Source organism: Nipponia nippon, unplaced genomic scaffold, assembly GCF_047370975.1.
Source record: "Nipponia nippon isolate SJK-2023a ecotype South Korea unplaced genomic scaffold, ASM4737097v1 scaffold_3, whole genome shotgun sequence".
In the NCBI taxonomy this organism is placed as follows: Eukaryota; Metazoa; Chordata; class Aves; order Pelecaniformes; family Threskiornithidae; genus Nipponia; species Nipponia nippon.
The window spans coordinates 106337060-106349870 of record NW_028262347.1 but is presented as its reverse complement, the minus strand read 5'-3'; the positions used below and the strand labels follow the sequence as shown (position 1 = coordinate 106349870).

At 40.3% G+C, this 12811-nt stretch overlaps 1 protein-coding gene across 5 annotated transcripts in view; it reads right to left on the bottom strand.

The window, feature by feature from the left end:
- Positions 1–12811, bottom strand: part of WDFY4 (WDFY family member 4) — a 146891-nt gene that overhangs the window by 91968 nt on the left and 42112 nt on the right. For all 5 annotated transcript variants that reach the window (XM_087764449.1, XM_087764451.1, XM_087764450.1 and 2 more), the window contains 9 exons: positions 12068–12252; positions 9339–9570; positions 6839–6990; positions 6187–6298; positions 5883–6073; positions 4083–4235; positions 3571–3644; positions 2572–2733; positions 788–879 (listed from right to left, as the gene is read on the bottom strand). In XM_087764449.1, the coding sequence (XP_087620575.1) occupies positions 788–879; positions 2572–2733; positions 3571–3644; positions 4083–4235; positions 5883–6073; positions 6187–6298; positions 6839–6990; positions 9339–9570; positions 12068–12252 (1353 nt within the window). The remainder of the gene's footprint in view (positions 1–787; positions 880–2571; positions 2734–3570; positions 3645–4082; positions 4236–5882; positions 6074–6186; positions 6299–6838; positions 6991–9338; positions 9571–12067; positions 12253–12811) is intronic.

Genomic DNA, 12811 nt, shown 5'->3' with positions numbered 1-12811 from the left:
ACTACATGTTGAATAATAATCCACAGGAAGCAATCTCGGGTTAACTAGAGAGGGAAATGCTAATAGGCAATCTGACTTGTATTGCGTAGCTGTGATGTCTATATATATAAACTACAGTTAACAGTGTCTCCTTAATATAATATATTGTTTAGAGGTGCAATAACCAATATAGTCTCAATTGAAAGATCACAATGGAAAAGCCAGCTGACTGGAAGTTCACACACACAAAATTGACATAAATACACAGATACTTTAAAAGGTGCAGAGCTCCACATTATTATTTGCTACAACTGTAAGCATAGCAAAGCGTTCACAGAAAATCCAGGATGCCAAGTGAAATTTTATTCCTCATAACAGCCCAGTACGTTAGTTTTGGGGAAATTTCAATTTTATGTCCTTCATCTCTGTGTATATCTGTGAAATCCAACATTGTGTAGGCTCTGGACAATGCAGTACTGTTGGCTCATTAGCAGAGAGAGGACAAAAGGGGAACTCCCTTAGCAGGAGAAGGATCTTGCTGTAGGTCAGGCCTTCCTGGATATATAAACAGTGACTGTCACTTCACTATTCTTCACATCATGCCTTTGCAGCAATATAAGTTTTCCCCACAATCTCAGGTCACCTCAGTGCAGCCTGTCCCTTTCCAGATGAAGTCACGTGAATTGTGTCTCTTCCTGCCACTGGAGGCAGAAGCACTATGTTGCATTTAGGGTTCATCATGCCCTGGGGAAGAAGGGAAGTACTTTAGCTATCTATCAGAACACATACACCAAAGGCAGCTCCTCACCTTCACTGGGCATCTCAGCCACACCGCCCAGGCAAATCTGATTTTCATCCACAGAAGAAGGTTTCAAAGTGTAAACAAGGAACAATCCAATCCTTGCAGAGAAAGAGGGAACCAGTTTTGGTCAGCAGAAAGACAGACATTCATTTACTTTGAGATTACATGCAAATCTCAATACCAATTAATGATGGCTGTTAACAACAACCATTGGAAATTCTAATGGCTGCAGAAATAGGGTTGAAATAGGAATGTAAAAGTTCACAAACTAGGAAGCAAATAAAAAGGACATCTATCTACAAATGCAAATAATATCTGTTCTACTATGGAAACATTTTTCTCTTTGTCTCTTGATTTTAAAGGTCTTGCACCATGAGGAAAGCAATACTGAATTAAGCACTCTGTTCATACAAAAGATTCTGAACTCCCTGTTGCATTCAGATATCACTGTTATCTCCACTTGGTTTCCAAGCACACAGAGGAGAGCAGAGAAACCTCAGCAGCTACTCAGGGAGGAGGACTGGCAATCTCTTTTCACCTATAGTTTGCTTTAACACATTATCTGGTTCTAAGGATAGATAGATTAATGTGACATACACACTTAGTGAAAGTGCATAACCTCCTCCTGCCCACAAGAAGGGCATTTTTTAAGGGACAGAACACTTCTTGTTCTGCAGGAACAGTCCACACAGCAATTTCCATTAGATGTGTCAAAAGTCTGGGACCTGCAGAAACCCCAGCACGTTTGAGTGCTGCTGAGAGCCTGCTATAGTCTCTGCTCTCCTGGATCTGAAAGGATAGGGACTGTCTTTATCCACTCGTTCAGCACTCATGGGCCTAACAACCAATCAAATTACCATGGAATAAAAAAATCATGATATTTTAAGAAAAATGCTCATTCACGCTCCTTACCACATGGCAAATTTGATATACTAAATCCACTACTCACACCTGTATGAAAAAAGAATAGGCTAACTCATACAAATCCATACAAGTAATTCCACAAAATGGACTGCAAGCAGTAAATTCACGTATTAGCTTACTCCACAGTAACTACTTGAGGTGCTCGTACTCTTCAACAGAGCTAAAGGCTGACTGCAGAGACCACAGATTCAACACGCAACTCTGTTTCTGCATTTTATTTGGACAAATAGCTTTAAAAACAGAGCTGTCATCTGTGCAGTGCATTTCCCTGGAGTTAGGTGGCTGTAGACAGCACTGTGTGGACCTTCCTCAGTTCATAGGCTACAGGCTGATGCAACTAGGCCGGGAATATAAAATGGAGCAATGTTTACATTTTATGGAAAGAAAATAAAGTATTTAAGTTCTTTGCTTCATCAAATCCTGACTAACATATGTTAACTGATTGAAATTCAAGAACAAAAAGGATAGCTACTGGGATATAAGCCAAGCCAACAGGATTAGATACGTAGTTGACTGGGGCCAAGTTGCAATACTATACCAATTGCAAAACTTCAGGGGCAGGCTTTAATGAAGCCAAATATTAAGCACAGACTTTGAGTAGTGCCAGTCATACTAGCAGAGCTGTTTGTGCCATCATTGTAAGGGTCATCACCGAACCCATCCTCACATAAATATAAGGTTGGACTAAACTCTGTTTTGAAAGCATGAAAGAGTTTTTTCATCAGTGAGCATCCTGCAGTTGCCAAAGATCTGGTGGCTCCTGCCAAAGATGAGGCGAGGGAAGTTGTGCTATAGAGCTCTCTCCAACACTGGCAGGAGTATAGTTCATCTGCAAACTGAGAAAAAGCTATAGACTTGAAGGTTACCTGAGAACATCCCTTGTGTTAAAGTATCCTTGCAACAGATGGGAGAGAATAGTGCAGGCCACAGTGATCCTGGAGTTACTGATTTCAGGATCATTGAAGAGGAAAATGAGCTTGGGCACCATTTGCACCTGGTAGGCAAGTGCAGCATTCTGACATCCATCTCTGTAAAAAAGCACAGGCACTATTAAAAGCTTTTACTGGAACGAAGCAAATTTGCTGGGTTTCAGCTAAAAGGATCTCAGGTTGCACTGATACTTTGCACCTTTGGCTTCTAATGTTGCCTTGGCAACATTTCAAACACTGTCAGACAAATTGAATATGTGTCAGCAATGGAGATCTGAAGACTTCTTTGTGTGTTCTTTACCCTTCCCATCTGCCCTCTCGCCCGGAAACTTCTGCATTTCAACGAGTTCAAAGAAAACAACATTATTGAATTTTCAAGCAGTGAGTTGGTGGTAATAAATGATATTCTTATAAAACTCAGCAAGGGACACCAGACAGCTCTGCATAGAGCTTTCTGGTACTAAAAAGAAGGAATCTTTTCTACTCATCCTGTTCTACTCAGCCCTTCTGCCATTTCTTCAGATACCTTTAACTGTAGTGCAGCTGATTAAGAAATATACTCTTATAAAAAAAGTCTTTCTGGGTTGTGTTTTGGTTTTAAACACAACTTCACTTATAATTTTTTTTATTATTTCATACTCAATTCAAACATTCAGATTTCCCCTCCCCAGCAGACATTTAAACTTTCATTGTACAGCAGTGGTTCCACGTGAACGAGGTCACTAGACAGGTTTTCCCAGTCTGGCCCCACAGTCATCGCAGGGGCTGATCAAATCACTAACTCTAGCCTTGAAAGAGCAATATAGGAATGATTCACTCCCAGAGTCCACTGATTCCAAATAGGATTGGACCCTTCATATCCACCTCACAGTTCCAGCTTCAGGTTACAGATGAGCTTGTCCCACATGTTTCTGATTCAAACACTAGCTTGTGTACCTGGAGGACTTCAAGATCTCCACAAGATGTGAAAAAAGAGCAAGGTCAAGATTTTCTGGTGCTTTCATCCAAAGCTGAAAGACAAAGGAAAGCAGAGGTTTTACTGCTCTGCTGAGCTGAGGGGACAGTAACCTGTTGCAGAGAAAAAAATTAAAAGTAGTTCAGGGAGGATAACATCATAAACTCAGTCATTTCTGCAATGACAACCCGCAGGCACTGGGAAATCCCTGCTGGTGTGAGGAGTTGCTGCTCCTGAGCAAGCCCTGAGGAGCAGGTCTTCAGGATCTGCAGGAACACTCCAGAAAGTGCACCATGGCACAGTGGAGAGCCATGGTGACAGAGGACCTGCTGTTCCAAAACCACCTCCCCAAGTGAGCTACAGTGTGGAAAATGACTACACACCAGCCCATCCCAAATATTGGATCCAAGAGGTGCTATGAAAAAACCAAACATCATACTATAAAGACATCTTTAATATGGCCAAACCCACAAGGCAACATCAATAGTTTTACCTCAAAGTTGCACAGAACATACTGGAATGCACTATAATTCTTGATGACTGAAGACTCAAAGCCAAGCTCAGCTGTGCCCACTAGGGAGAACATTAACTGTAAAATCCTGTTGTTTAACAGCTGTGTCTTCCTCTTCAACAGATAGGTCAGCAACTGAAAAAAAGATTTAATAAGTATCTACTGAGTATAAATCTGTATTTATAAACTAACGTATAACATTATTTTTTAATGTATAACATTATTTTTACAGTTTATTTGGCTGTAATGGTCATGCATGCATACATCTTACATAAGCATTATGAAGACAGTGAAGATTTCAGTCCAGGCATAAAATTTTGTGCAGTAAGTGAAAAGATAAGTTTTTGAAGGAGTTTGACAACTCTGTGGCATTGAACAGGAGCAAAATACATGCCATGTTATGTTGAATGGAATTTACAAAATGCAACATACAAATATATTTTTAAATAACTACAGTAGGTTTTCGACACTATTCTTCATGGATGTATTCTTAGCTGCTTGCAAATGGTGTTAGTTTAAAAAAAAAAATTAATGTTGCCTTCTTCAGATGAAAGACATCTGTGTGAAACATTGCCAGTTTCTCAACTGAGTCTATCTTTGCTTATTCAATGAATTCCTGATATAGCAGGAAAAATCTTCAGAAAGCCACTACATTTTGAATAGGTTGGGAGGAATAGACATTCATTTGAAAATACATATCAAGACACATTTTTATGAGTTGCCTGTTTAAAAAAAAAAAAAAAAGGTTCAGACATCCAAACAAAGAGCAAAACCACTCCATTGCAACATGATGATCAGTCACGTGAAGAGAACATTATTTAGCACAAAGCTGAAAGGAACAGCTCATACACAATCTAAAGGCTGGCATTCACCTAGAAGAAAGGATCGGGCAAGCAATATCTAAGTATGATAAATAGATTCATATGAATCAGGATCAATTTATGAACAATTCACAAATTGGGAAAATGGAAAGTTTATAATAAATCATTCATGAAGCCCTAATGTTAAGAGCCTCACTTGGAAACATCTCTGTTAAAAGACTCTTCTCTATTCCATAAGACTCTGCTTAGCCTGTGCAGCATAAAGTAAATGATACTGAACTGAAACTTCATACTTGAGCCTTAACCCATCCAATATTACATATATAGTGCTTAAAATTTGCCTTGGTTCTCCCAAAGCCCTGAGACAACCAAACTCTTCAGTCTGCACAACTTTAAGGTCTGAAAGAGGTATTTAGGACAGATCTAATCAATACAGTTTGAAATCCAGGCAGCACTTATTTATATCAGCACAATTTCAGTGCTGAAGTGAAGACTGAGCCATAGGAATTCATTGCCAGCCCTGCACTGGGCATCTGTAAAGAGAAATCTTAGGCTGGATGAGCCAAGGGAAAGAAGCAGACCTGCCTGAGAAGTGGTCTCTTGTGGGAGGGATCAAGTGTGTTGGTAAAAGGTGAAGGGTGGGTCAGCTCAAATCTGCTGCATTGACTTTACTAACTACAGTCATCTTAATATGGTCAGCATGACACCTTCCATTATTAGATCACATCTGACCAAGATGCATCTGTCCTCACCTTCCCATCAGTAGATATACTGTTACAGAGGTTCCCAGAGATTGTAAGCACAGGATTTAGGGCACTATCCTATATCCCCCTCTCAAAAATCTCATAACTTACAAAGTTCCAACTGTAAGGGCTGATAGCCAGGATATGCTTGGTTCATTGTCATTGACAGGTTTTGGGATAAGACTATATCCAGAATGAATGAACAAAAGAGTATCTACCTGGTATCCACCCATATGCCTCATCAATTTTTCACTCATTGGGCTACTGTTCAGGATGGAGTTCAGGACTTTGACAGCTGCATACATGGTGTGGTCATCACAGGCCATAGCAATGAGACCCAGGAGAATGGCAGGGCCTCCAATAAAGTTCAGGCTAGTAGCTGCTGGACACGACTGGAACACTCTTACCCCTAGGAAATTGCAGAGTTAGTCTACCAGGAAGTTACATGAAGTAAATCTGTTATTGGACAGAGAAAGGCCCAACTCTTAAAAAATATAAAACGTTAAGGTATAGCGCATTTACCATATTGGCCCACAGCAACTGACCCAATAGTCCGCAAGGAACCTGAGAGGTGTCCAGCAATATTCTTAGCCAGGAATATTGGAGTTGCACTGTCCCGAGAGCTAATCCCAATCTAAAACACATAAAAGAGACATCCTAAGAAAAAACATGGTAATATTGGGGAGACAAAAAGTAATAAGCAGACACTCTAATAATTTAGATTATTTTATTACTTTTTGACTATGAAAACAACTTTTTTTCCTTCAAAGTTGATTGGTAGGACAAACATTCGCCCACTTAAAATACCACACAACCGGATTACTTTGACATGTCAGTAAGCCTGGCATTGGCAAGAATGCTAGAACAGCATGTGAAAGGTCATCGTGAAGGCATTAATAAATCACAGACTGAAACAAATTATCACTAGACCTGAAAACTATGGCTTCTGTTGCTGTTTCAAGAAAGGCTTTTAACATTGTGTTCACACTGTCCAATATATTCCTCTCCACAGATGAAAACAAAACCACGAGTAGAATGGAGTTAAGGAATGGGAAGAGAAGCTGGAAGAAAAATCACTGAAGGTATGCAATTAAGACAAAGTCACAAACTTTGCTGTAGGAAACCAATTAGAAACGAGGAAAGGTGTTTAAGACAAATGAGGGAAATTTGTGACCTCTTTGGCAATCAGCCGGCCATCCACTTCATTGTAGGAGCTCTTTATATCTTGGACCGTAGTGACAGATGAGCACATGGCATTGATTCCAAAAGAAATCTTCTCTTCTGCCACCAGAGGTGCAGGATTATGATCACTGTACCGGTCCTCCCCTAAAACAAGAGAGACTATAAACCTCTGAAGGAACTCTGCGTGCTCAACATGTGAGACAGGAGAGAGGCAGATGAAAAATAACTGGAGGAAACCAACGTTTAGATAGGAATTTGATTTTGACTTAACTATGATCAGAAAAAAAGCCCTCACCCTTTGCAACAGTCCATGGCATCTTGCCAGCATAAGCATTAGTAGGAGACGTGCTTGGCTTGTCTCCTCTGGTTACTGCTTTGTGTAGATCCTACATCCTCTCCCAGTATCTCATGAAGCTCAGAAAAGCCCAGAATAAACCCTTCTCTGTCCACACAAGATAAACAAACTTTCTGGGCAGAGAAAACTTTTCAGAGGCCTTCCGTGTTACTGGGAGCTTTCTCAGGGTACTAGGAGCAAGGATTCATGTGGAAGAAAAAGGACAGAGGCTCTGGGGACAGACTTTTTAGCAGGGCCAATAGCAATAGCACAAGGGGTAATGGTTTTAAACTAAAAGAGGGTGGATTCAGACTAGATATAAGGAAGAAATTTTTTACAATGAGGGCAGTGAAACACTGGAACGGGTTGCCCAGAGAGGTGGTAGATGCCCCATCCTTGGAAACATTCAGGGATAGGATGTATGGGGCTCTGAGCAACCTGATCTAGTTGTAGATGTCCTTGCCAATTGCAGGGGAGCTGGACTAGATGACCTTTAAAGGTCCCTTCCATCCCAAAGCATTCTATGATTCTATGATTCTATGATTCTATGAAAAGAGCTCCCAACTCACAACATATGAGAAGCCCGTAAAAACTACCAGGTTCAGCAGTTTAATGATTGTATGAAATTCTCACGTGCTTTTCTTTAAAGAATTTTCTATTCCTGTTTGCACTTGGAAAAACTATGTGTACCTTTTTTAAAAAAAAATCTTGTATTTTTGACAATTCTATAGACTGGGAAAATAGCTGATTTATGGAACTGTTTACTAATGCTAGTGACACAGCCCTTAGAGGCAAAAGGAATTAGCACATATTCTACATGAAGATTAACTAGAAGTAAATGCCCCAAGACTATGTCACCTATTTTCCTTCCAATAGGACAGGGACTTATGGCTAAGCCTCCGGACAGCTGCCGATGATTAGTGAGAAGCAATAAGATACTGGTGAGATGGGACATAACACTGCTGAAACAATTTAAACTGCTGTTTGCAACAAGGACATAAATTCATTTTAAGTAATAAACCGTAATATCTTGGGGTTTTGTGCTGAAACTTTTTTAAAGTCAAAATTTCCATTAGAAAAGTTTCCTTGGGTGTTTTGATGGAATAGGGAGATGTTAGGTACCACCTCCCCTCCCTGCCCGCCGCCCCCCCCCCCCCCGAAAAAAAAAGGAGAGGAAGGGGGATGGGGAGAGAGAGAGAGAGAGACATCATTTCACAATGATGAGATCACATCTTGTATAGTGCCCTGTGATTTCCCTGCATCAGGGCATCACTGGAGTCAGATGGCCACAATCCATGATTAGTACTAAAGTCCAGCTGGGGAGACCAGTGTGCAGAGAACAAGCACTCCAGACTTTATAAAGACTCAACACTTCAAAAATCAGACCCTTCTGACTTCTATTGGTAATAATTTTTAGGGCTGTATTTTGACATAATTTCTCTTTCAACAACCCCTTCCCATGCTTGACTTGGAGATTTTTTTGGTCTAGATAGACAGCATTCTGAAGGAGTACTTTAAGCCAGTCTTTTCACTTTGCTTTAGGCTGGAGCATCACCAGGTGGAATTATTCTGCTCTTTTCAAACAGAGATGACCATCCCATTTCATCCCAAGCGCTAGTACAGAGGTGAATGCACTACTTGTTGAACAAACTGTAATCAATAACTGAAATGTTTTGTCTGCCTGTTTAATAATTGAAGCTAACAGTATACTTTAGTTAAAAAGCCTCTTCATTAAATGGAATGTAACTTATTCCCCTACTCCTCTCTCCCCTGTGCTCTCTCCTACTCTGCAGGCAGTTGAAATTACAAATGATGCTTCTTTTTCTGCCGTGTTTTTCCTGTAGCACCATAAATGCACAATGTTTCAGTTCCAAAGCTGCTGCTTTAATGCTTGTCCAACAGAAATTGCAATCTTACATCTGCTCAAGGACATGTTATCCCTCTTTACTCTCCAACTCTGCTGCTTGATTCCTGCCCTTCTTTTTCTGCCCAATTTACAGTATGTTACAAGACCCTCATGGTGTCTTACTGCAATCTTGTACAACACTCAGTAACGCAGAGTTCTAGGCACAGCTGGAATACTAATAGCAGATTATAAGAATAAAAAGAGCATTGCCCTGACAAACAAATAGTGATGAAAATGAGAATTATCACATACCTTGAAGCTGTACTGCTTGGAAATTGCTACAGTACTGTGGACCAAGCTTATTAATCACCTCCATGGTTTCCACAGAGATGGCTTCTTCAAACAAGTATGTAGGGCCAAGGCGCCAGGTCAAGGAGGAATTCTGTTTCCAAATTCGAGGAGTAGCTATGTACCCATAGACATCAACAAAGGAAGAGGGTTCCATGGAAATACAGCTACCTGGTAAGGGCTGGAGATACTGCATCTGCAACAGAGGAAGAATTCACTGAGGGGACTCAATACACTCGGGGTGCCTTAAGGTCTTGTCCCTGGAAGGTACTGTCTGCTGCTTCTTTCCTCAATGAAGTCTCAGTTAGCTGTGCGACACAATTATCAACTACTGTTCAGAAATTGGACTTTCAGAAGTATCACAAACATAAGCATTTTGGAAAGTTCAAGCCTACTTTTTGTTTAAAAAACACAGTCAAAATAATTTCAAGTGTTGGCAAAAAAACTCTATCTTGACCCCAGATGTATTTTTCCTGTTCTTAACTTCATAACTCAGACTGTGACTTTCAACCCAGAAAGCCAAGTTACAGATTACATCTTGTACTAGGCACCTAGAGAATAAACAGGTTTTGAAGAGTGTCGAGTGCCCAAGTGCATCAGTTAGCTTCAGTGAAAGTGACATAGCTTAGGAAATTGGGCCATTTATTTTTGGTGTCAAAATAAGGATTCAGCATCCTAAACTGAGTGTATTATTTTATTTAAATATGGACAGCTCTAGTAGGAAGTAGTTGGAAATTTTTTTGGTAGAAACTATGTTGTACTTCAGGGCTTAGCCCTGCCTTTAACAATTTGCTGTTAGGATGAGAGACTCCTAGCATTTACTGATCTCTGACTACTGAGATATAGAAGAAAAGGTTAGTCAATATTAGCAGGCAGGACTTGATACTTCAGTGAACAAATATTAGGCTTGAGACAACACAGTAACCTACCCCTCCACTCCCAGCTCCACCACCCAAAAATAGCTTTTGGCATTGTTAACAACCTTTGTGCAATTCTAATTTCTTACACAATCTTTTCTTCACTGTACACATCAGGATGAAGGCTTACATCACGTCAGAGACCCCAGCACTGGGACCATCTTTTATTTACTAAAGGCTTGTTTTATTTATTATGAACTGTTTCACTGTATGTTAAACACATTTGCTGTGAATTCTTTAATCAAGTGCAGTGCTTAGGCCTAGTTTTATTGATGACTTTCAGTCTCATTTGAAGGAAGGCAAATTAAATTAAATTTTCATTCTTGAAATAGATATAGGTCCCAAAAGGCATTTAGAAGTCAGATCATTTTTCTCAAGTATGGGAAAGAGAATATTTGGAATTAAACAGGTTGCTTTTACAAGGGAAGTATAAAGCAGACAAGTGAGCTTTGCATGTGTTGAGATTGATTTGAAATATGAGAACAAGAGGGAAGCGACCAAGGTTACAAGTTTCAACTAATAAAAGGAGTCTATTCCAAAACAGAAACAAAAAAACACCACACCAAACAGAGCTGCAGTAGAAACAGGCTGCATTTTCAACATTGCCAGCCTGGAGCATTCAAAATCCAAAAATAAAATCTCAGAAATAATTTGAGATTGGCTTCAAAACCAGGAGCATGATGATAATGATAATATAAACCAGGGGCTCTTCTCATTTATCTTGTAGATTATGAACCCTTCAGGTGCATTTGGATTGCTTTCTTGTGATACCTCAGGCAACCTGAAACTGACACCTATGCAACAAGATCACAAGAAATGGCACATTAGGGGAAATAGTAGCTACACCAACATTTGCAATGAACTCATGAGTTGGTATCATTGAAGTTTACAAATTTCTCCTAATTGAAACACTTCTTTCATTTCTATTAACTCAAAAAAGAAGTATTATTTTAATTCAAGAGCTATCTCACACGCTGAACAACTAACCCGGAGGAACATTTATCTGTTCCTGAATGCTTAGAGTGCCAGTGGAAAAAGGCCACTGACTCATCAGCTGATTGTTCAATAGGTGTAACAGGAAGAGGACAGCTTGAAACAAGCCCGTGTAAGATGCCTGAGGAAGTTCCATCCATCTTGGGATTCTTGCAAAGAGCTAGCCAGTCACAGAAGCTTATTTCTCTACAACCTTTTCCCTTTTCCAGGCCTTTCTTAAAAAATGGAGGGTCCCTACATAACTCATCACCTTTGCAGGTTTTAGCCTAAATCCAAAGCACCTTCGGTTTAGCATTCTCTGGTCACACCTTAATGTGATGTACTTTTTATAGCTGACAATTTCTGCAAATCTTGGGTGTAAACTGAGAGATCCTCAAAATCACTAGTCAATTCAGAAAATTTTGGCCTAGGGGTACAACTGAATTTCATCAACATAAGCCTGAGCTACCTGCAAACTAGGTAACCCCAACTCTCGGAAGAGTGTAACCACTCAAAATTGCCCTGGTTATCTGCATGCTGAGGGGGGAGGGAGGAACTAGTTCAAAGCATCAGTATAAGCTGATAACATACTTCTGAAAAGCAGCACAAATGCACCCTGGTTTGTATGGATTTCTGACTCCACTCACACACAGTGCAGAGTGGCACATCTTATGTATGTAAATCACCATGCTTTGAGTCTCTTGGGTTAATACTGAAAAGTCATGGTATGTGCACGGGGAGATGAAAAATGAAAAGCAATGAAAGGCAAATGTCAGGCACAAGATCTATGCAGAGAGTGTTTACCTTTGCAGAGCCAAGCATCTGACCATTTATATAAGCTGACACAATGCAGTTTTTCTTTGCTTCCTTAGCAACTGTTACTGTGAGATGATGCCACTGGCCAGTGACCAGCAGCTTGCCACAGCCAAACTGGACTTGCCCTGGAAACGGGGAGGGATTTAGGACCTCACCCTCAGGTTCCATGATATCTGTAACAGCAAAAACAGGGGGCAGTCAACAGAAAGTCTCTCCACTTTCCCCTGCCTCTGGAACACAGCTATCAAATGTGACACAAAGAACATGACTCTCTGTGGGTATAGAGTGATTTGGTGCTATTCTGTTCAATGTCTTTAAAACATTCCCTGATGGTCTATTATCAGGACCTGAGACTTGCACAACTCTCAAGATCCCTCCAGCATACAACGTACCATACTCCCAAATAACACCTGCTAGCTGCCTCAATGCTGAAAAACTAGACTGAACGAGGACAAAGCCAACATATTCTCTAAGAGAACCCCTCAGAATATTCACTAAGTTAGCTGACACAGAAAAAAATTCATAGTGAATTCATGAAATGATAAAACTCTACATTAATTTCATTAATTTGTTTTTATGAAAACAGGCAAGCTGGGATTTTTAACGTCATGTAAGGGAATCAGAGCGCTCACACAATGTCAGCTGTGCATGAAAAAATCCCAGCTACTATTCTGACTCCATTCCCAACCTCCTCTGCAATGTTTGATCACATTCACGTTTGAATTACCTACC